The 23,940-nt window shown below is 38.2% G+C and overlaps 1 protein-coding gene across 3 annotated transcripts; it reads right to left on the bottom strand.

The window, feature by feature from the left end:
* Positions 1-57: 57 nt before the first annotated feature.
* On the bottom strand, positions 58-20,532 carry LOC148416293 (mitochondrial intermediate peptidase-like). Of its 3 annotated transcripts, none has more exons than XM_088427315.1 (20): positions 20,260-20,532; positions 19,945-20,192; positions 19,158-19,331; positions 18,939-19,027; positions 18,778-18,864; positions 17,794-17,857; positions 17,519-17,701; positions 15,338-15,494; positions 14,849-14,897; positions 14,574-14,634; positions 14,433-14,485; positions 13,562-13,715; positions 13,395-13,472; positions 12,998-13,205; positions 10,337-10,446; positions 10,154-10,228; positions 9,819-9,935; positions 7,623-7,744; positions 7,460-7,533; positions 58-298 (listed from the first exon to the last, which is right to left on the bottom strand). In XM_088427315.1, exons 2-20 carry the CDS (start codon positions 20,089-20,091, stop codon positions 198-200), a joined length of 2,103 nt encoding a protein of 700 aa, XP_088283441.1. In that variant the 5' UTR covers positions 20,092-20,192; positions 20,260-20,532; the 3' UTR covers positions 58-197. The 3 variants fall into 3 exon arrangements, with proteins under 3 accessions (XP_088283441.1, XP_088283443.1, XP_088283440.1); XM_088427317.1 differs by having other exon boundaries at positions 19,945-20,102; XM_088427314.1 differs by having other exon boundaries at positions 19,945-20,532.
* Positions 20,533-23,940: the final 3,408 nt, after the last annotated feature.

The following is a 23,940-nucleotide window of genomic DNA, read 5'->3' as shown; positions in this document are numbered from 1 at the left end:
AGCACTATGGAGAACTGATCGATGGATAGTCAACAAAACACAAGAAAAAAGGGAATCAACACTCAATTATTTTTGTTTAATAATTAAAGGGTAAGTAAAAGGACCTTGCATGCTGTATCCCCAGATGAAATGCTATACATTCATTGCGTACCCCTAGCAAAGGTCCTTGTGGCAGGCAAACAAACAAACAACAACTTTCAGCTCTCAGAGTCCATGATGAATGTCTCAAAGTTTGGCTGGAGCTCCGACACCAGCGCCTCTACTAAGTCTTCTATGGTAGGTCGACTTTGAAGCATCCCTGTGACACACACACAAAGATTATGACATGAGATTTTCCGGACTGGATGTAATTACTTTGAATGATGTAGTCTGTGTCAGTTTGGATCATTTTACTAATTGGTTTACTCACTTTGCTTGCCAAAGGTTAAGACAATATAAGTAGTAGGACATTAAATAAACATTTTATATAGATTTTATGTTTTTAAAACAAGCTATACGCTTGTCTATATTCTAATAGTTTCATTTTTTTCAATGCCACCTAAAATACTGTGCTTACAAAAGTCAAAGTCAAGTTTATTGTCAATTTCTTCACATGTGCTTAACATACAAAGAAATCGAAATAGCGTTTCTCACTATCCTCTGCGTTTTACATGTACACAAGACAACGCATTGTCGGGAGAGCGAGTGGCCGCTGCGTATACACGCGCCGCCATCTTATGTATGTGGCAGTAATTATTATTACTTAATTATTATTGATGACAGTACAGAAGACTCCAGCAGTGAATTTTGCAGATCTGATATATATATATATATATATATATATATATATATATATATATATATATTTTGCAAACAGGCCCAGATTTGGGTGAGGGAGAAAATGTGGGGCTAAATTTTAGCCTGACATTTAACCAACTTTTAGAAGACCAATCAGTCTTTACTATTTGACTCCTTTATTTAAAATTCAAGCTTCTTAAAAATGTTTGAGTTCATTTGAAGAAAGAAATATCACTGGCATTTCAATTTACTCATTTTATCTTAAACAGTTTTCACCAATAAAAACATTTCAAAGATGAAAATATCACCTGTGACAATTAATTGTTTTCTGAACTTGTTAATTTAATAACAGAGAAATATTTAAAAAAAAAAAAAAAAACACCCTATTCAACAGTCCGGGGTTCATTTGAAACATGGCATTACATTGACAACAAAAAGTCTTTTTTTTGGTATCAATTACTGCCCCGAACAGAACAGACACTTAAACATACATTATATTCACATTCAAAGTAAAATAAAGAAATGACACAATCATGGATTAAAAGGAGTGCAGTGAGGAATGTACCGTACATCTTGGTGTATAATCCTTATAAATAAATGCACATAAATAGATGTCTTCAGTTACAAAGTACTTTGTTCTCATTCTTTTGTTACAACACATGCTTCAGGTTGTACGGCATGTATGTGAAGTTGGCTTATTCTCAACAGTCATCATTTGGACAAAAAGAAAAGAAAAAAAAAGCGCTTTTTTCAAAAACATAAATCCTGTACCAAACGAGTGAACTCAAACACATGACAAAAATGAGACCATTGACTGTTATTATACTAAAGAGTAAATATGAGTATGGTGTGTGTTTTGTTCTTAGGCAATGTGAGCTCATGCGTGGTAGCCTTTTCTGGCTTTGCACTTCAGTTGGACACTCGCTTTGAAGTTGCTTCATTTCTCCCTGTGAACCAGCCAATGTAAATAGATGTTCTAACCACACTTACTCCCTGACTGAGTTTCCTGCACGGATCTCACACACGCACGCATGTTTGTCTGGCTATACTTGTGGGGACATTCGTTGCCGTAATGCATTTCGTAGCTCCTAAACCTAACCTTAACCATGAAAAATGATTGCTAAACCCTTACTCTAACCTCAACCATAACCCAATTCAAACCTATACTCTAAAAGAAAGTCTTGAACGTCAAAAAGAGGTTTGCGTAAGTGAGAAGCGGCCTAAGTGTCCTCACGTCTCCAAAATGTCCTCACTATGTTGGTAGAAAACTCAAACAGTTCCCACAAGTATAGCCGTACGGGCGGGCACGCGCGCGCGCGCACACACACACACGCACCTGCACGTACGCGCATGATTAGAGATACAAAAGGTTCACACACTGAACACACAAGAACATGCGCACGGAGGAATGTCAAACCGAAGGTGAAACAGATTATGGTGTGCAACAATGAGACTCTGCTCTCCGCTTACAGAGTCATCGCACCACCCTGCCCTGTGGCTACTAGATGACATACAACATCAGGGTCCCTGACACGCCGCAACAGGAAAGGGCCAGCTCTCCAGGCAGTCAAATGACAGCGTCAATTCCATCAAGAATTACATCACTCCCTATCAATTACCTCCAATGACCTTTTGTTTCAAGTGTAAATTCTCAGTGAAGGCGTCAAAATTATTCATGAACACATAGTCGCCAAAACGGGTTAGAGTGTGCCATATTAGATTTTTTTGTTTTTATCAATTAAGTTGGCACCATCAGTTGTATTGTGCAGAAGTCAGAATCTCCTTGTCACGACAGTTACGTTGGAACCCATCTGGATCACACCTTGAATGTTTTTTACAAGGCACAATGGAGGGGGATCCATCATCCATCCATTACACACACACATAGACATACAACTGGTGAAAACCCATACTGTTCTGTGGCTTATTATAATCATTATGATACGAGTTTAACTAGAATAAAGGAACGCCTAAGGTTTATCATGGATCGTGGGTACAGTGTTCATTATCCATTCTTACCATGGGAAATCAGGGAAAAACGATTCATTCCAGGATCAGTCTGTTATGTGTCAATCCATTTGACAAAGTGTAAAATAAATAAATAAATAAATAAAATTAGGACACTTTTGCACATGCAGTATGTGCTCTGCAGCAATGTTGGCGGCACTACTATGTAAATTTGTGTTGTGCACTCAACATCTCAACCAGGCCTGTTTTCAGTCCGCCTGTTATGTTTAATTAACAGCTGTTTGAGATATGCAACAGTGATGTTGCTCAGTTTCATGGTGTTTGCAAGCTTCTAATAGCCTTGGCCATTATCCCCCCCCCCCCCCAACCACACACACACACACACACACACACACAATGCCAAGTATGAGAGCAAAACTACCAAATTGACCAAACCTGATCCCCTATCACACCCCAGACCTTGTAAATCTAATGAGTCACGTGGCATCAAGGAGAGACAATGGCTATTTTGGCCTCCTTTTGTGTCCTGTTGTTTACAAATCACTGGCTGTGTGCTGAAGTATTTTGAGGGAAAGGAACAGCATATACAATGGTATACAATGTTGTAAACTTTAAATTTGAGCAAAGTGTCACCTTCAGAAAAGGCCTTGCTGTCGCTGACTGGCCAACAGTTAAATACTATACTGTATGGGACAATGTTAACAGTCAAAATAGTTGTCAGGGTTAAATGTATTTATGGACAAGTCATTAGATAAAGACTTTTTTTTTTTTTTAAGATAAAGATGAACATTAAAGAACTTCTGATCCTATTCTTTGACTGGATCTCGGACAAGACATCCAAAAACAAGCTCATGAGCGAAAACCCTCCCTCAGCCCAGATTCCTGGGAGAGTTTGGAAGTGAATGCCGAGATAACCTTGAAGACATAACACTCAGCATGATCTGATTGGATTGTTGAGGGGAAAACAAGAAGGTGTTGTAAAAGAAAAGACAAAACAATAATCAGCTCAATGTAAAAGAATACTTGAGCAATAAGGAGCCTTTAAATAGACCATATATTTCAATCCATTGCATGCACACACACAATATTTTGAAGTGCATCACAGAGCTGCTCAAAATGTCAAAATTCACTCTCATCGCAGAGAAAAGCAAAAGAGGTACCAGCCTGGCTCCTGCTCATTTCGACCAGAAGAGAGTGTTTGAAATGATGAAGCTCCATTTTAGTTTGACGAGCACACGCACAGGATGTCTTGTTTATTTACTTAAAGGGGAGTTGGGAGATGGGTATCGAGTCTGCCCCCGCTCTGGATGAAAAAGTTGAAGAGCCACTTGTAAATAGCTTTGAAATATCTTAGATGCTGCCACAAAACAGTGTGGCCCCTGGAAGGTAACGTCCTGGCGAAGATTCATTCTTCAGTAAACATTAAAATACTGTAACTGTGGGTAGTAATGAAAAGCAGTGGTTTTCAAAGTAGGCCTCCTTGGGGTCCGTGGCCTGACTGCACAGGTCCGTGAAATAATTTGGGTGTTTTGGAACATTTAGTTTAGAATTTAACAGTTGCAGATTTGTGCCTGATTTGGCTTGCCGCCTCTGGCCGCTATTGATCGTGCATTGATCGAGCGCTGTCTATCATCATCTATCTAGGGCCTAGACAGATGGCATTGGAACATCTAGGACAGAACATTGAGTTATTAATTAAAAAATAAATTAAAAAAAGATGTATTTATGTTTATTTCATTTTATTTTACATTAAATTGTGACATTATTCTTGACTCTTCAATACAGCAACCAATTCAACCAGTTTAATATACAATATTTTCCACACTATAAGGCGCACCTAAAAGCCTTATTTTTTTTTTTTTAAAAGCCGATGGTGCGCCTTATAATCAAGTGCGCCTTATATATGGATCAATATTGAGATTGGGATTCGTAGATGGGGAATGAACTGATAAGGTAAGCTTTACCTGTTTCTTTTGTGTGTTTACAGTTGAACAAGATTGGAGTTAAATTTGGATTATTATTTTTTTTGTTTCCGCAAACATTTTCAATGCAATTCCTAGGAAAATTTGTTTTCTAAAAGGGGTCCCTTACTCCAAAATGTTTGAGAATCCCTGATGTAAAAGGATGTGCCCAAATTCGTTTGTGGCTCTGACCACAAAGTTTCTGCAATCACCAACATGCACTCAGGTGAAAACAAGGCAACAAAGGGAACCATAGATCAAGATGGTGGAAAAAAATAAATAAATCAGGGGATCATTATGAAAAAAAATAAATAAAAAAAAAATAAAAGGGATTGTCCCCCATACCCTCGAAAAAAAAAAAAAAAAAGAAATGCATGGGGAAAAAGCCCCTTGCATGAGCCATCCATCACCTTACCATGGAGGAGGGTTGGCCACAAAAAGTGTACATAACCTGGTTAAAATGCTAATTGTTTTTATTGTAAAAATATATTTTAATTGATATGTTGGACAAAAGATGCACTTTTGATGGTTTGCACGTCGCATACGTACCTCACGCCGACATTTCTATATGCATACAGTGGAAAAGACTGGGCTGGAATTGTCACATGCAAAATTTATTTTAATAAAAGTGGAAAGTAACAAGCACCCATCAGGTCTTGAATAGAATAGACTAGAATGCATTTATTGTCATCGTCTATCTGGTAGACTACAAAATTGGGAGCACCTTATCCAAATAGTTTTGTTTGTATCCTAAGTGATAGTGGTTGTAATCTTTAGCTTTAAGAATGTCGAAAAAAAGTTTTAAGTTTGTACTTTTTTGCTTGTACTTTGTTCATCTGATACAATGTTCTACTACGCTACCTTTGTTTATAGAGAATTTCACATTTTTATTCTAAGGAGATATGTATTTTATATGCTCGCTAAAATAAAAGCAAAACTTGAGATTTTCTTGTCATTTTTACATACTTTCTCAAAAAAAAAAAAAAAGGTATTGGAAGTGTGAATGGTTGTTTGTCTCGATATGCACCCCAATTGGCTGGTAACCAGGGTATCCCCTGCTTACTGCCAGAAGACAGCTGGATTAGGTACCAGCAAACTGGCGACCCCAGTGAGGATAATCGGCCATTAAAAAAAAATGGATGGATGGATGAAAATAAGAGAGGGAGGAAAAAATGGGAACAAAATCTAAAATCGAATATTTAGGGCAAAAATATCGGGGATTTTATTCTTAGGCAAAATCGCCGAGCCCTATTAGGAACGGTTGAAAGCCATAAAGGTACTCTCTGCCACTACAGAAAAATATTGAGTTTGGTCACTCAATAACTTGTTTTTGTCCTCTTCATCTCTTCTCCCACTCTGTTTCTATACCTCTCTACAGGTTTGAATTTCAATACTGTCTCAGGTACAAAACAGCCGGCAGCCTAAGGACAGGGACTGTGTAGTCCAGATGAGGCCTTGATGGCTAGTCCTCTTCCATGGTATGCCCTTTCCACAGCCTTGCTGAGGGGAAGTTACACACCTCAATTTACAGGGGGTCTTTGTTTAAAGGAAGATGTGGATCTGGATTATGTATCCTTCCTCCAGTTTCTTGAGACCCTTGTAATTGTCTCAAAAAGCTACGCTCTCATAAAAAACATCTGACACTGGAAATGGACCGCTCTAACTTGATTGAGAACACCCAACAAACCATTCACAGACATAAATAAATAAATTATATATATATATATATATATATATATATATATATATATATATATGTATATGTATATGTGTGTGTGTGTGTGTGTGTGCTGAAATCTGTATGGTGTCGCGATGATGATGAGGAAAGTCTGTGTTTATTGCAACTAAATGCCTCATCCGACAGGAGATGAGAATCACAAGAAAAAGTCGGTAAGTTTATTATTTTGATGACAAAGTGTAATTCCAGGACCCATAGTTTTTTAATATTGTAAATCCCTGAGACCCAACAGTTTTCAGAGGTAAAATGAGCACTGGTTTATGTACACACGTTTTCTTAACACTCAGTTTGCTTTGCTGTTTCTTTTCCTTATTACTTGCTACAACCTAATAACTACTGTATTTTTCGTACTAAAAGGCACACCTAAAAGCCTTATTTTTTAAAAAAAAAAGCTTATGGTGCGCCTTATAAACCGGTGCGCCCTACATATGGATCAATATTGAGACTGGGATTCGTAGATGGGAATGAACTGATAAAGTAAGCTTTACCTGTTTCTTTTTGTGTGTTTACAGTTGAACAAGGTTGGTCATATTGACATTGAGTTATTATGCTATTGAGAGTTTAGAGTTATTATTGTTATTACTTTGAGTATTACTATATTGTGATTGCACTGGAGGAAAAGTTCCCTGATATAAATGTTGCAATACATGTCACACCTTGCTGTTAAAAGATAAACTGTCACGGAAATACTAACAAAATAAAACATAAATCTGTTTGTAATCTTCTAATAAAGTTTGACAACAATGAGAAAGTTTGATCATATTACTCCGATTCTAGCTGACCTGCATTGGCTTCCAATACACATGAGATGTGATTTCGAGGTGTTGTTAATTACTTATAAAATTCTACACGGTTTAGCTCCTTCCAATCTCGTCGACCTAGCCTCACCATATGTTCCGTCCTGACAACATCCATCCGTCACAAAATGCCAATTTGTTATCGACCCCGCGGGCTAAAAAGAAGTCCGCGTGATCAAGGGCCTTTTCCATTCGCACACCAGTACAGAGTGTGTTACCTTCCACCATCAACAAGGGCTCCTTGGCTCCACCATGTGTTAACATCTCGCGTCTGTAACGCTCACCCATGTCCCTGACAAACAAAAACAAAACACATAGGATAGGGGATGAGGCTTTAGTCATCACTGAAGTGATGTTTTGATGCAAAACCTATCATCTCACCTGTTCAAAGGATCCTGAAGGAAGCACTGTTTCCACACCATGGAGGCCACAGCTCGGGACATGAGATAAGAATAATATTTGGCTCCATAACCCACAAGATGGCTAAATCTGAGCTGCCAAGCCTGTGGAGACATAACAGCAAACTAAACGTCCAGTTTGATGAGATGCAAAGCAAATGTGTGAGAATATAAAGTGGAGGTCATTCAAGTCTTATGAAGCTGTTTCGACTCTCTTTATTACCGTCATTATAGTATTCACTCTGTCATTATAGTCTTTCCTGACAAAAGGGAGGTAGCTCCGATTTCAAATAACAAAGCATGAAACTTCCAAAAACGTAAGGAGGTTCCCTTTCTTTATTCTGTGCGCAGTTGCCCTGAGGTCCTTCTCCATAACCTTGAAAGCATTCTTTCCAGTCCTGACTAAGTACGGGGAATTCAGAAAGTTGGAAAAGACAGCAGCTGCCACAGGAAAGAAAAAAAACAAAAAAAACCCCACCAGATATCTACCACCAGCCATAGTTCATAGACCTCAAAGACTTGTCACAAAATACTTAACATATATTAAGTTTGTGCAAAAACAACTAAATTGCATTTTTATCCCTTAGTTTAAAAAAATAACAACAACAAAAAACAGCATTATACGACCTAAACAAAAAGTCATAGTGGAGCAAAGATCCTAAGAATTTGCAGTATGTTCTATGTCTACAGATACACAGTCCAAAGTATCTTCTCCATCTCCATCACAGTCTGGTACGGCAACTGCACGGCACAAGACAGGAAGGCTTTCCAGCGTGTGATCAAGACCTCACAGCGCATCTGTGGAGCAGCCTTACACTCATTGCAGGACATTTACCACACCAGGGTTCTGCCGAGATCTATGCGCGCGCTTGCAATTGTGGCACAAATATAACGCCATAGAGAACACGCAACATAATCAAGGACAGAACACACCCACAAAAAGGCCTGTTTGAAATGCTGCCATCAGACAGACGCGACAGGAGCCTGAGGGCCAGGACTGCCATATGCCTGGTCACTAGTATCTTAAGGTACCACTGTATAGTACTTTATAACAACTTTGCCCTTACTGTATAATATAATGTGAACCGCTATACCAAAACCTTCTCCAGGCACCTGCTAATTATAAAAAAATATCACTGAAAACTGTATTACAATATGACAACACATTAATGACTGTGACAAAAATAAAATAAAAATAAATACTACTGTATGTTGGACTTAGGAAAAAATGTTATTTGCGATAATATTTTCCTATGGGTTAACCACAATATTCTGATTAATACCGAGCCTGTGGACTAATTCAGTGGCAGGAGCTAGCTATAATATTTTACATGCACACACATTTTTTAAACAACACATTCTAATTAAAACTGAGCCCATGGAATATTAAGTAGCAGGAGCTATCTATTTTTATCCATGGGGTGGCCAATTTGCCACTTGAAGGAATCTTTAGTTATTTATTTTGCTTATTGTCACTAGTATATATGTCTACTAAAAAAAAAAAAACAAACAAACAAAAAACACACCAAACACTAAATCTGGAGGTAGCATCTCGGAAAGAATGAGTGTAAGCGGAAACAAGGGTGAAGAAATCCTGACCAGACACTGAAATACGAGCATAGCTATATGCAGCACTATAATCTTTTTTCATGATGCACATAATTACAGCCTACAGAAAATCTGCAATGAAGGCCATTACTTGTTGCCATTATGACAATGTTTTCAATTCCCTTCTCTGTCATGGCCTCTTCGCTTCACCCACAGCTGTAAATGCTGGGGAAAATATTGAGGTTTGACAAGTTCAAATATTTCCTTGATGGAAAGCTCGTTCAAAGAAGACCTGCTTTGAAATTTTACCAGAATTGGGGAAAAATAACTTTACTCTTGAAAACCAAGAAAGAGGACATTAAAAGGCTGCACAATGACTCCTCAGTATAGCTTGCTGTATTACACTGCAGCTAATATAGACTGTTTTGACAAAAATAATGGGACACCTGGTCAATTACATCTACATTAAGTCTCTTTGACCACAATTTTCCACAGAAAAGTCCAGGACATTAAGGTGATTTAGGGAAAAATTAACATTCAAGTTGACCCCCCCAAATGTTTACAGTAATTAATTTATTAATATGCTTGAAAGAAATTGGGACAAAAAGCATGATGACAAATGGAAACATACCGTATTGGGTGTGTAAGGCAAGCCGTAGAATTTCTGCTGCATCTCCTTCAGGATTTCAGTGGTGGAGTGATTTTGGGGTTTACCGTGGTAAATCTGGTCCAGTGCAGCATAAAAAATCTGCCCAGGGACAACAATATAATTATTGTCTTAACATATTTTTCCTTGAAACAAGAAACCAAATATTGCTGGATTATCAAGTACAGAAGATTGTATGTCTGTTCACAGTCACATAACGCATTGTGCAAAAGATGAAGCCAGAAAGCTTGAGACAATAACTAGATGTTCACTACTATTTTGTAAGGTGGATTCACACGTGTTTGTGTATTTGGTGGTACCTGCAGCTGGGTATCCGCTGCCCCGCACACCTTCTTGGACTCACACAGACGAGTCACCATACTTTCCGGCAGAGGCTTAAGAAACATTTAAATATGGTTCATCATTTGATGAATGTACACAATCAGTATGTTTACATATACAGTACGTCTTAGCATTTGTGGGATCTTTCTCTTCAAGCATACCTGTCCAGTTTCATAATGACGTGCAAACTGGCTTAGGACTCGATAGTCGGCCGCAAAGTACTCCATGAGGATGGAGGGCACCTCAGCGAAATCTGTTGCACATCTCGTTCCTTGCGTATCAAAATAGAATACTCAAAATTAAGAGCTAATACTAATTCTACTCACAATATTTGAAGGAGAAAGATTTTAAGAGAATATTGAATTGTAAATTTTCTGACAAATATTTTGACTTACACAAGTTATGATTTTCATTTTATTTATTTTTTCAACGAATCAAGGCTCAGTAAAACAATTACAATGTATGGTATTTTTCAACAATTTTTAAAAACATGACTTTTAAACATTAACTCTTTGATAATTAGAGACGGGATGAGATCTTGTGCGACAAAATCTTGCGAGATGAAAACATCCCAACATGTTTGCACAGCACAAGATCTTTTTTTTTCTTGGCTTGTTGCGCCACAAGTCCAATAAATGCAAAGTGGAATGGACTGTATGGCAATAGAACATACAGCTATATGTGACAAAAAGGCAAGCAAACGCTTCAAAATAAACCCTAAATACACGAATACAGTTTCAAATTCTTCCCGGATTTGCATGTCACAATGGGGTGGCAACTCTTTCTACAGCACAAACTATCCATCCCTCCCTGAGTGAGTTGCGAGTTGCAGCTCCCAATGTAAACAACACAAAGTTCAATCACATTCAAATCGGCCAAACCAGCGCACTCAATAATGACTTAACCCATTTCAACCCATCGGTTACAAAAGTGACCGTAAAGAAAATTCTATTTATGAGGGTCTATAAATTATTTTTCATTTATTTTTCACGAATTGCTAAAACACTACAATGAGTAGATGAAATGTGTGCAATGTCTATCATGTTTAGAGAATATTGTCACATGACCTGAGCTGTTTACTTTGTGGTTGCACTTTGAGAGACAGATGACAGCCTCATAGCTCACAAACAAAAGGATAGTAAAGTATGTTAAAATAAACAAGGAACAAAGATGTTTTTGTACACATGATCTTTAAGATGATATATGCGTTTGCACTTACTCCAGTTGGTTTGGTAAACTTGCACAATTATATTGTTGTGACCGGTCATCACTATTTCACTTTTTTTTTTTTTTTTTTTTTTTTAAGTTCTTGATTATTTCAATGGGTAACCAATGGCATATGATTTGAATGTTTTCATGTCCAGGAAAAATGTGGGCTTAAATAGGTTAATTACACTTTCAGTTTATTGTACGATGCATGTTGCCAATGTTAGTGCAGCGTCGCATACAAAGTAGCACAAGCTAGCAGTGCTTGAGTGCCCCCAACAACAGCAGATTCCAGTCATCTCTTTTAAACATACCAGGCTGAGTCAAACGTGTCTTTTGTGGGTCTGATGTCTCATCTCATTGAGAATTAAAAAAAAAAAAAAAAAATATATATATATATATATATATATATATATATGAATAGTGGAAATATGGTATTTGTGTTCCATGTTTAATTGTTTTCACCTAAAAACAAAATAGACTTGTGTTTATTTTGTTACATATTTGTTGTTCAAAGCACTATTTTTTTTCACCTAACACTTTCTTTTCTCACTCTACATTCACATGAACAATTAGCATGCTTAACAGAAGGGGCAATTAGTTATATGTCACCACGAAGGAGACGAGCCGCAGTATCCAGGTTGTTTGATGCGGCTGTGTACGGACTTACATAAAAAGCAATGAAGGCTGTGCTGCTGCCAAGATGCTCGTTTAGTGCCGAGCACTGAAAAAATTGCATTCCACGAAAGTGAGCGACAGAATGAACAACGGGTCGCAGGCTGTTTGATACTGCTGTATACGGACTTACATGCAATGTATTTGAAGGATGTGCTGCTGCCAAGACATTTCAGGAAGATAAGCGAGAGAATGACAAAGATGGGATGCTTTATTTTTAAACAGTTTGAAGCTGGTTTGTGTGACCTGTAGCATGCCACTAATTGGTGAACTCTGAGGTTAAGAGCCTCCGACAAGCCTGAAGTCACGTCTTACGAGGTTGCGATTTTGTTCGCAAAACAATATAGCTTAGTAGAAGCAGCTAGGATTTGGGAGTGGCGAGCTGCTGCACGTACATAAAATAATGTAGAGGGAACACTAGAGACTACAAAAGATAACATTGAGAGTTTTGAATGCTGTATTCAGTCCAATATTAGAACCACTTAATAAGAGTAGAGCCCCAGATACACAGTGCAGCACCTGCGGAGTCACCTATTTGCTGCTTTAGCCCCCTCCCTCTCCATATTGTTGTATTTTATTATTTTTCTTAAGGAAAAAGACACACACGAGGTTTCATCGGCTTTAATTGATGATTTTTTTTTGTTTAAGTTATAAACAATTCCCCATCAAAATGTTTTTAAATGAACATCAGTTTAGTGTGGATTTTCATATTTTATGCACTGGACCTTCCACTGCACACTGACATCAACAAAAATACTGTACTAAAAACTTTTGTAAGGCAATACAGGTACCTCTTTATGTCATTATAATATTTTAAATGAAAAATTTATTTTCTCTAGCTTTTAGATCCCATTTGAATATTAAGGGTTTTTAATATTGTGGCTGCACGTAGTGTAAAGGCTTTTAAAATAATGCTTTACCATTGCACCTGGTGCGCTCACCTGTAACATGCTGATAACGAGTGCGTCCCAGCATTGAATGCATGGCGTGGCCCATCTCGTGGAAGAGGTTTTCCATCATGCCGGGGGATAGCAGGGTGGGGGCGCTTCTGGTGGGGTGGGGCAAACTCAACATCAGAACCACCACAGGCAGCTGGTACTGACCAGTTTCCTGGCACCAGCGACCACCCCGGATTGTGAAGTGACAGTCCTATGTGAGGGAGAAAGAATGAGAATATGTCTTGTGAATACAATTTCTTCCAACAAAAGTGAAAATGTTAGTCAATATTGCTTAACACTTTCTCTGAAAGAGGGTTCCATTGTGTTCTATTGTGATGGAGATAATGAGAGTACAACTTCAGTAAGAAGAAAAAAAAGATGAACACATGGGTCTGCTTACCTGATGAGGTTTGTCTTGCCGGAGGAAAAAGTCACAATATATATATCCAAGTAATCCCTCTGTCTCGTGAACCACAGCCTGGAAACGCACCAACATGTGGGGAAAATTAAACTTGCAGTGAATTCATAAGGCAATTACACGTCATTAGCACACAGGCAGGAGCATACCAATTTACGCACGTCCTCACTCCACACCTCTCCAGCACTGGGGTGTTCAGACATAAGGGAGACACCATAGAGCCGAGAGAAGAGAACATTCAAACCCTCCATACAGGCCCCCAGAGAAAAGTAGGGGCTGTACAGACTGGGTTCGATGTTGTACCTGAACCATGATAAAACACAGAGACCTAAGATGTTAAGACGTCTTATTGACGGTTGACTTTGTCCAATAAAACCAAAATCGATAAATCACAAGAATGAATGAACATGTGAAAGTACACAGGTGTAAACTGTACACAGTAAACAGGTGAATGTAATGATGAGGACAATGCTTGAGATCACTTCCTCATGCTTATTGAATTGAATAATAGCATTAAAAGGTGGTTAGTGTTTGAAAACATTACTTTTCCTCTGTTACCCTGGTTACTGGCAAACAAATTAATGCAGTCAAATGGCTTTATGGGCAAAGATATTGCTGCTAGTAAGATTGCGCCTAAATCAATCATTATTTATTGGATCATCAAGAACTTCAACAACAGAGGTTCAGTTGCTGTGCAGAAGGCGTCGGTGCACCGAAGAAAGTCCAGCAAACACCAGGACTGTTTCCTATTCAGTTGCGAGATCGAGTGCAGGATTTTTGGAAAATTACTTCAGCGTATCATTGTGTAATCTAATAAAAAAGATATAAAAACATGGAAGTCACAAACTTATGTGAACAATGATATTGGTGTCCTTCTCAAAACCTTTGGTCACGACTGAACAAAAGAATGGTAATGAAGAATACATAGAAAACTCCCAATTTTCCAGCCTATAACTATTAGCTTCCATTATTTGAGAAAAGGGAAATGAATTACAAATTTATATGGCAGTAATTTCTAACCTTTCAGCGCGTAAGACCCCACTGAGGAAGGGGTGATCCCACGGCATGAGCTCCTGTGTCAAAACAACAACATGTGAGTTACAAATTACAAATATTTTCACATGGAATTACAGCTGTGATGGAGACAAAATAAATACCCACAGAATGCAAAGGGTTGAGTTTCTTCTTCATGTCTCTCATCATCTTAAAGTCCTTCGCTGTTCTGGAAAGAAAAGACCAAATAAAAGATAAAAACTGAATGACTAACGACCGCTGGTGACTTGAACCATACAAGGTATGATTGTAATACCCATTAATATCTAAGTGGGCAAACATTGGTAAGCACCTATTCCTGCAACTAGAGGGCATCCACTGTACATTGTATAATAAAAATGAAAAATTATATAAACGGTTGTTATTCCTTTTTCCAACTGTACCTGTCTGACAGCTTGTCTGTTAACAGCTGAAGAAACGTCATCACTGTTTCTGCAATATGCACAATTTAGCACACAATCACTTAGTTATCAATCAAAACCCCAAATACCCATCACACAAATACATACACTTAACAAGGCTCCAGAATAACTTTTTTCCCTCTTGAAACTCTGGTGCTCCCCTAAACTGAATTTTTAGGGGCACAAGTAGAACATTCGCAGTTTTTCAGCACTAAAAAAATTAAAGTAAAAAATTACAGTACATAAATATAAACAAAAAAATAGTAAACTCATTTGACATACTTGCGAGTAAATGAAATATGTTGTTGCATCATCTCATATTTTAGGGGCAAAATACTGTATATTAATGTAGAGCCAGTCTGGAGCCCTGTTTAATTCTTTTACAGACAAGTTATTCCCATGCCCTTCTTATTAAAATCCTATTCTTTCTACAGGCGTAAATGAATGATCTTAACATGTATATGATTGAACCTGGGGTTGCTGCCATCGTTCCCTTCAAGGCTCGATGACCATAGGTTTCATATCCCACCAGTGTGGCAAGCTTATATCTGCATCTCAGGAGTTCCTCGAGACAGTCCATTAGATCTGCATTTGGATACAAGTAAATCCTGTAGGCGAGTTCTCGTATCTAAAAATATATCAGACAAGACGTTACATGGACAAGTCTCAACACACATACATGAATTTTAAATATTAAACACTATAAATTCAACAACCTTGAAATTAAGTGCCGTTAATGTGAAACCAATGTAAAAACTATTTAATGATAAACACTGACCCCAGAAACACATTAAGCAACCCCCCCCAAAAAAACAAAACAAAAACAAAACAAAACAAAACAAAACATAGTTGATGTTGTACACTGTGACGTTGAAAAATTTATCACACCTTTAGTTTCACCCAGTGGCAAATTTTCGTTTGAACATATTGGTAAACCATGTACTGTACAACCTCAGCAAGACTCAACTTCCTATTGTATGTAACCGCATTGTTAAATTTGTATGATTAATACATGTTCAGGTTGTCTGTTTTTTTTCCCTTTGTCTTGATTTTTTTTTTTTTTTTTTACATTAAAAAAAGGGCTGTCACAACAAGGTTGTCAAAGGTTTGAAAAGCAGTGAAGAGCAAAACGTCAGATTCACTTGAAATCTCTAAATCTCTAATTGAATGCTGTGCGGTAGATCAATTTGTCTTTGGATGTGTATATATGTAAGAGAAAAATCAAATACAGCATAAAGAAAGGCTTATCAAGGGCAAAATACATTTTCATTTACCTTAATTTTACCTATTAACAATTATTTGTGTTACTTTAGCTTAATTTCCCTATTAACTATTATTGTGACACTGTTTACAACTGAGTGCACTTCAATGTGAATTATTAGTCGCACTTTTATTTTGTCTTGCATAGTTCCTTGAAGGCAGAACACAGAGATTTAACTAGGTGATTTAAATTAAAATAGGAATGTTTTTTTTACAGCTGAATGGTTTTGAATGAATTATTCTGTAAACATTCAGCTCAAAAATATTTTATAATAATAAAATTAAGTCCATTGTGTATGACAAATTAAATATAAAAACAGGTATGTAAAAATTGCTATTAGGCCAGGCATGTCCAATTGCCGCCCATGTTCAAATTTTCACTGGCCCACGGCATCTGTTAATCAAATCAGCACCGGCACTATTGACTACTCTATGAAATGCATGTGCACAAAAAAGCTACCGAATTTTCATGGCCATAAGGGGCATTTAAGTCTTAAATTATTTTCAAAATTGATACAGTGTCTTAGGATATGCTGTGTCTTGTGTGCACCCAGTTCCAAAACCTATAAATGTTGCTGAGTGACATCAATGAGCGCTACATTTGACTAACTGAAAACCTCTCCCGCACACACACACAGCTTGTATATAAAAAGAAGGACATGATAGAGGACACAATGCGGATGTTAGAGGGAGAAGGGTAGGCATAAAAGAGGAGGAATAATGTGCACTAAAAACGAAAAAAAAAATTAAAGAAAAGTGTCAATTGAGAAAAAAATGTCAGTCATTGCTTGATTGTTTTTCTTTTTAGTGTGCTGAACTTAATTTCCATTTTGAAGCAACACTGTGTGAACATGATTGATTTCAGAGAGGCAATGTGTTGACACAACGGAGGCCGCCCACTCTTGGAGCCAAAGATGATTGGTTTAGTCGAGACAAAGCTTCAGAAAAAGAACTTCAAAATGAACTTCCGTTCGTGTCATATCATACTTGTTTTGAAGGCTGACTTCCACGCAAAGTTTGGCTTTGACTACGATGTCGTGGCTTGACAGGCAGTGCAGTGTATGTAGCACTTCTATACAAATAAACAAATCACCCCTTAATCATTTGTTGTGGTCTTCTAATATGATTTTGGTAAGAAAATGAAAATGTATGCCATTTTCAATGTAAAAAAGAATCATAAAATGGTTCATTTGTATTTAATGTTTTTGGTTATAAGAATGTCAGGTGAAATAGTTGGCCCCCCACACATTTTCACCATACAAATCTGGCTTTTTTGAAAAAAGTTCGGACACCCCTGCATTGGGCCCTTTAAGGGACTCCTTGAATCGAGTTATGACGCAAAAGCACCATCTAGCGAGCAATGACAGAAATGTTCTAGTTATGGCCACAAACCAAATCATCCGGTGAGTCGGCGTGTAACCCTCCAACTTCCAAAAAACTTCCACTGCTGGCAAAGTGCAACTGAAGATGTTCCGGAATGACAGATCTTGCGATTCTGTTGGGCATGTGAGAGCCAACTAAAAATTCATTATTTAAATCCAAGAGCTTCACGTGGAGAGCAACCGCCTCTTTCCTCTGTCATTAGAAGGGAAAGCAAAGAAGAATGTCTGTAATTTCTGTCTAGTGACATAGGGGATTTTTTTCTTCACATGCAACAAGCCTCTTACCAGTTTCTCATCAAGATGAATCCCACTGATTTCAAAGTCAAACATAAATAACTCTGCGACTCTCCTGCAAAGACAGGACAATACAGATTTCTTACAATACAAAACACAAGCAAAGGAATGCATAATCAATCAAAACGAACTTCATTTCTTGTATAGTGAAACATCTAAGGTTGAACTCACTAAGTCATTCTTCAGAAGTCAGTCATTAGAAGTAATGAAAGTAAGATAACTTGGAAAAAGTGAAGAAAGACCATTGTTAATCTTTTGATACTTGATGAACTTAAAGGTACAATGTGTAGACTTTAATGAGTTATTTGTTTTAAAAAACCCACCGTAACTTTCAATAACATGCAAAGAAATATTTTGTGGCTTCCTTGTATCACAACCGCTCAAAGCCTGAAGTCCAGGTATTTCCCGTGTAGGTCCCGTGTTGTTGCATGTTATCAATCCTTGTGTGCCTGGATCGCCCTCGTTATTCCCCTGTCCTGCATTGTACTTGACCGGACAGGGTGCATTTGTGTTTGTCTTTCGAAAAAGTGTGGAAAGTGTTTGATTTTCGTTATAGAGTCCCTACTGTGCAGCGCTTGTGTCTGTCGTCATTCCTCGCCGCCCTGCCCACCTTCGGTAACGATAGACTGCCCACCTCTGGCTGTGGCTTCCTTGTTTGTGTCTGTGGAAGCCTGTGGTAACTAACAGGCTTTGACATCGAGTTGCCCATGTTTTGTAAATTCCACACTATCGTGCACCGAAGCTAATAGCCAATTGTATTCGTATTCTCTCTCTCGCTCGCTTGACATTGGCTTGCAAAGAATGGTTTCTGACGCACCGTAGTGCACGTTCTGCATTACCGCAACACCACTAATGTCCTACACTATACCACTCTAAATTATTTACACACTGTGGTTTTAAGTGGTGTGTGAGACTTCTTATTCTAAATTGTATGAGTTCAATGTGCAAATGACAAGCGGTAAAGGCATTGCGCACCTTGTATCTGGGTCCAGCTGAGCCACCAGTTGTGGACTGTCGAGCAACTTCTTCAAACTCTTGCATAGCTCAACATTGGTGTTCAACCTGAAACATGTAGTCAACATGAGTATGCTTACTGCCCAGTATTGATGGAATAAGATTGGTCGCTACTCTTTTACTTCTCCACAACTGTGCCAATCTCAATGCAGGTTTTCTCAGCAGCCTCGCGGTACGCTGGATCAGGATGTGCCAATTTAACAAAGTCAGCCTAGAGATTAAGAGACAGAAACTATTTATTTTCAACATGGGGGGGGAATTAAAATGACCTTTTTGTTAATATTTTAGTTTAAGGACTCACCACCCAGACTTAACTAGACAAGACTTGGTGCTGAACTTACCAGGTCCGCCACTTTACAAAGACCATCAGAGAGCTGGTCAAAAGCTGTGATGGTCTCAACCCCTGGAACAGAAGTACATGCTTTTTCTACCAGCAGCTGTGTGTTCTTCAGAGCTGTTTTTGTGGCCACCTGGAATCCAGCAGGGGAACTCAGCTCTGGCATGCCAAATAAACCCTAAAATCATACATTCACAAAATATACTTAAATAAGTTTTAAGCACTTGATTTTTTTTAAATGTACTCCATTCCTGCATTTCCGCCTCAGAAATATTTTTAAACGTACAGTTTAAAGAAAGTCAGGTGAAATAGTTGCCCCCCCCCCCCTCCATAGATAACATACTGTTATCTCATTCTGAGGTAAAAATGGTAATTCTTGCCTTTGTCATCTCATGTCTTACCTAACTACCGAGATCCTCTTCACCCATAACACACCTTCATTAAACAATTTTCAGTTGGTTCAAAATGCCACTTTATTAATGCTAAGCTTTTGTCTCCCCTTCCCTTTGAGCCAAGAGTTGCCAAAAGTTATTAATGAAACCCCATAGTCAAACACGTTTGTTTAGGCATTCTACTTTGGTTGATTTTTAAGATTTTGTGTTTTTATTGAAATGATTTGTTTGTTGTTGTACTGTAAAATGTTAGATTTCTATATTATGCAAACATGTGAATTGTGAAATCCTTTGTGAGCCCTCTGAACATTATTTTTGGATTCACAACCAAGTGAATGTTTGAAGACACTAATCAGCACACACAATTAATCAAATTCAATTAAATACTACAATACTCACCACATTTTTCTCAAACGCTTCGAGTCTCTTGTGAGGTTTGGCATTGAAAGCTGCTCCGACAGGTGACCATGTTGTGACATTCTTGCAAAAAGACGTCCACAGACATCTATGCTTTATACAGGAAAGTAAATTTTTACTCGCCGCCATGTTCGTCTGCCCTGTCGTTGGAATTGCCGTCCGTTACTGGTGTTTGTTTTTAAGCCGACAAAGACTGGGCATGCTAACCCAAGTATCGGTCCAAGCTCGAACTAGAAAAGTCACGAGAATTCAGCGAAATTGTTTGACAAACAATATGCAAAATAACAATCAACCTACCCTAATGTGTTGTAATTGTAAGTAGAAAATGAAGCTTTGTCACACGATCTATCATTGGGGGACACATCAGTGAACACAGACTTACGCTGGTGCCCCTTTCTAGCCCATGTGAGACGCCATGTGATGCAGCACGCATTTAAATGAAACGCGTTACAAAGATATATTACAATTAATGTTAATATTAATATAAGAAGTGTTGTGCTCGCCAAAGGCCAATCCAGGTAAAGAAACTATATTACTAACTTCGTACAATTGTGTCGAAAGTGTGTCATGCAAAACATTATGTCGTCATATTAATGCGCCAATCGAAGCGATTTGCTAGGGTTTTTTAACGCTATTAAATACAATACAGAGTCAGCAACATAGTACAATATTAATGCACAGTATACAGAAATAATTCACAGATAAAAATAAGTGAAAGAAATTAAACATGGTCGGGGGATGTATTAAGTAATTCCCCAAAATATACTAAAGTACGTTCACTTTTCTGTTTGCTATTAGTTAACGTATCAATGTACATGTCAAAGTCAATTAAAACTAATTTTAAATTAGGAAGGGTCTTAGAAAATTTGGCCTTGTGAATGTGCAATTCACCAATTATTAAGAAGCGATTTGTTAATGTATACTGTAATGGCAGTTAAGATAATGATGGAAGGTACTTTTTCTTTTCTTTTCAGAAATCGAGTAATTCATGCCAAGGCTGTGTATTTAGGAGTTTTGTCATTTTACCAACCACCACACAAGCAAAAAAAAAAAAAAAAAAAAAAAAAAAAAGGTTATTTTCGCGACGCATGCAAATACATTGACCTACACTTTCATATTGCATTGCCTGAAGGTAATTTGTTAGCGAGAGAAATTGTACATGATTGGTCGCTGCACGTTAAATAGTTCATCTAAAAAGTGCAATGTCGCTTAGGTTTTGATGGGCGTACATTTTGTGTGCGCATTTGTTTCTCAGGGCTTTTTGGGCTAGGTGGGACTTGGCAAGTATAATAAAGGGTTTTCACGAGTCATCAGCCGCGTCATTAACCCGAAAGCCGCCATCTTGGAGGTACTCTGTACTATAACGCTGCATGGGCACTACGTATATTTGCAACATCGTTAGGAAAAATGATCAATTATTGCCGTGTTTTGGGTTGCACAAATCGGGCAGATCGAGAAAAACATTTAGACCATTACAGAATTCCAAAAGTGATCAAAAATCAAGGAGAGGAATGCCAGAAATTATCGGAGGAAAGAGACGCTTGTGGTTGGCAAACCTCAACCAGGATCCGAGAGGAAAAAATCCGGACAACATCCGAATTTGTTCCGCTCATTTTTTTCAGTTAAGAAAATATTGATTGCAAGCAACTAATAACAAAGTTTGTAATACAATGCCGTTTTAATAGTAACTTGGAAAAACATTTATTGCTTGTGGTGTTTTTCAGACTGTTTGCTTATTTTAATGTAAGGGACTTTGGTATGACATAAACTGACTGGTATAATTATTATTATCAAGCTACCACATGTTGCATAAATGAGTTATGTTGTTGATTCTTCTGAAAATGTTGCGTCTCCCTCACCCATCCACCCGCCATCTGGTTCTAAGCCCCCAAACCTTTCTAGGATTTAAGACCTTCGGCTGTGTATGGGCTCCGGCCTTCTTGTCTGGAGTTTGCATGTTCTACCAGAGCCCGCGTGGGTTCTCTCCGGGCACTCCGGCTTCCTCCCACTCCCCAAAAACATGCATGGCACGTGAATTGGACGTACTAAATTGTCCTTAGGTATGATTGGGCGCATGATTGGTCTTTTGTCTCTGTGTGCCTTTTGGCTGGCAACCAGTTCAGGGTGTCCCCCGCCTACTGCCTGGAGCCAGCTGAGATGGGCGCCAGCAAGCCTGCAACCCCTGTGGGGATAAGCAGCTATAGAAAATGGATGGATGGAGTCCAAGATATTCATGGCATTTCACTCCGTTTCTTGAGTCCCTCCATAATGGCGGCATATCCGGGTCACTCCCCACAATGTGACGTCAGTGAAAACCTATACAATAAAATGATCCTTTTACAGGACATTCAGTAAGACATTTTGGTGTGACCTGAACTTATTCTTGGATAGAAAATTGGACATCCAAATATGTTTTAAAATTGAGTATATCTTTTTTTTTTTTAGGTGATTCCTGCCCAAAAAGCTTATGTTGTGGCGGACACTAGGACCATGTCTCTCACCCAAGTAGGCATGTTGCTATGAACCTTTGATGCTTTGAACCTGTTGGCTTTGTCTTTGCTGTTTTGGACTTTGTTGTATCAGTTTTTTGATGGCATGCGAAGAGTAAAGATCTCCACTAGCACAGCAACATGTGGTTTCTTCGCCTCGCCACAATGTTCTTAATCTTTTATGTTTGTTGGCCAAATTCCATATACTGTACCTACATGTCAGCAAGTTTGCCAAGCAGAAACCAAGTTTTGTTGTCTTCAAATCATATTTGAAAGCCTACCTGGACACGTTAAAGCATTGCACAAACTCGAAAGCTGTGAAAACAAGGACTTCTTGTGAAAATGTTTATGTATTTGTTGACTGAAGGTGCCTTAGTTTTGTTTATTTATTTTCTTTATGTAGCTCGAGTATGCTGTGTTTGAAAATGCATGTTCGCATGTGTGGGTAGAGTTCATCTGTATGCTGTCCATTAATATTGTACTATGTTGCTGACTGTATTGTATGTTTATATCGTTCAATGAAAAAATAAACATTTAAAAAAATGTGGGTCAAGGTCAACTGGCTCCCGATTTTAGCAGTGGGTCGATTGTTGACATCGTTTTCTGTTTCCTGACTGCAGATTCGTCACAAGCAAAGTGGAACTTGTTTAACCCTTAGATGCACGAATGACTGAACCCTACACTCTTCCATAAGTGGGTAAAAAATGACCCATATTAGAATCAGTGCATTTTTATGAAATTTTTGTCATTTTGTTTAAGAAAAATTACTTGTATAATATTTAGCATCATATTTAGGACCACACAAAAATGATTTCATGTTTGAAGTATCTTTATTTTGAACTTTTTAAAATGTTTGAAAAAGAAAATTACCCAGAATAGCAATAGAAAAATGTGAACATCCATTGTGTGTGTGTGTGTTTTTTTTTGTGTATGTATATGTGTAACTGTCCAGTCATTGACAGTTCCTCTCTCTTTTCACTTTTTTGCCTTCTTGTCTCATCACTGTATGCAGTTCAGACAAATTACCTGTTTCTGGCTCTGATCATTGCACACAGGTACATTGCATTTCCCACACCTATTGTTGACTTTACGATTGTTGTTACTTGGGCAGATCTGACACCTCTTTCTGATGATGTGGACCCAATAGTCTGGGTCCACGTCATCAAAAATTTCAGACTCGGGGTCTAACCCTTTTACTGCCTCTTCATAATCCAGCATCTGTAGGACCTTTTCAACTGTGTATCTAGCAGCCATGACACCTTGGATGAGTAATGTTTTCAATAGATCAACATGTAGCTATATACATAAACTCTCCCTCACACACGCGTGCGCGCACACACGCGCACACACACACGCGCACACACACACACAATACATATAGTAATGTTAGCTATCTTAGTTAGGGTTAGGGGTTCCCTGACCCTAACCCTACATCAAGTAGCACTCAATGTACCTGTGTGCAATGATCACAGACAGAAACAGGTCATTT

The sequence above is a fragment of the Hippichthys cyanospilos genome, chromosome 11 (assembly GCF_059441005.1).
Source record: "Hippichthys cyanospilos isolate Australia breed blue-spotted pipefish chromosome 11, RoL_Hcya_1.0, whole genome shotgun sequence".
In the NCBI taxonomy this organism is placed as follows: domain Eukaryota; kingdom Metazoa; phylum Chordata; class Actinopteri; order Syngnathiformes; family Syngnathidae; genus Hippichthys; species Hippichthys cyanospilos.
Note: the sequence above shows the minus strand (reverse complement) of the source record. Positions and strands in the feature narration are given on the sequence as shown.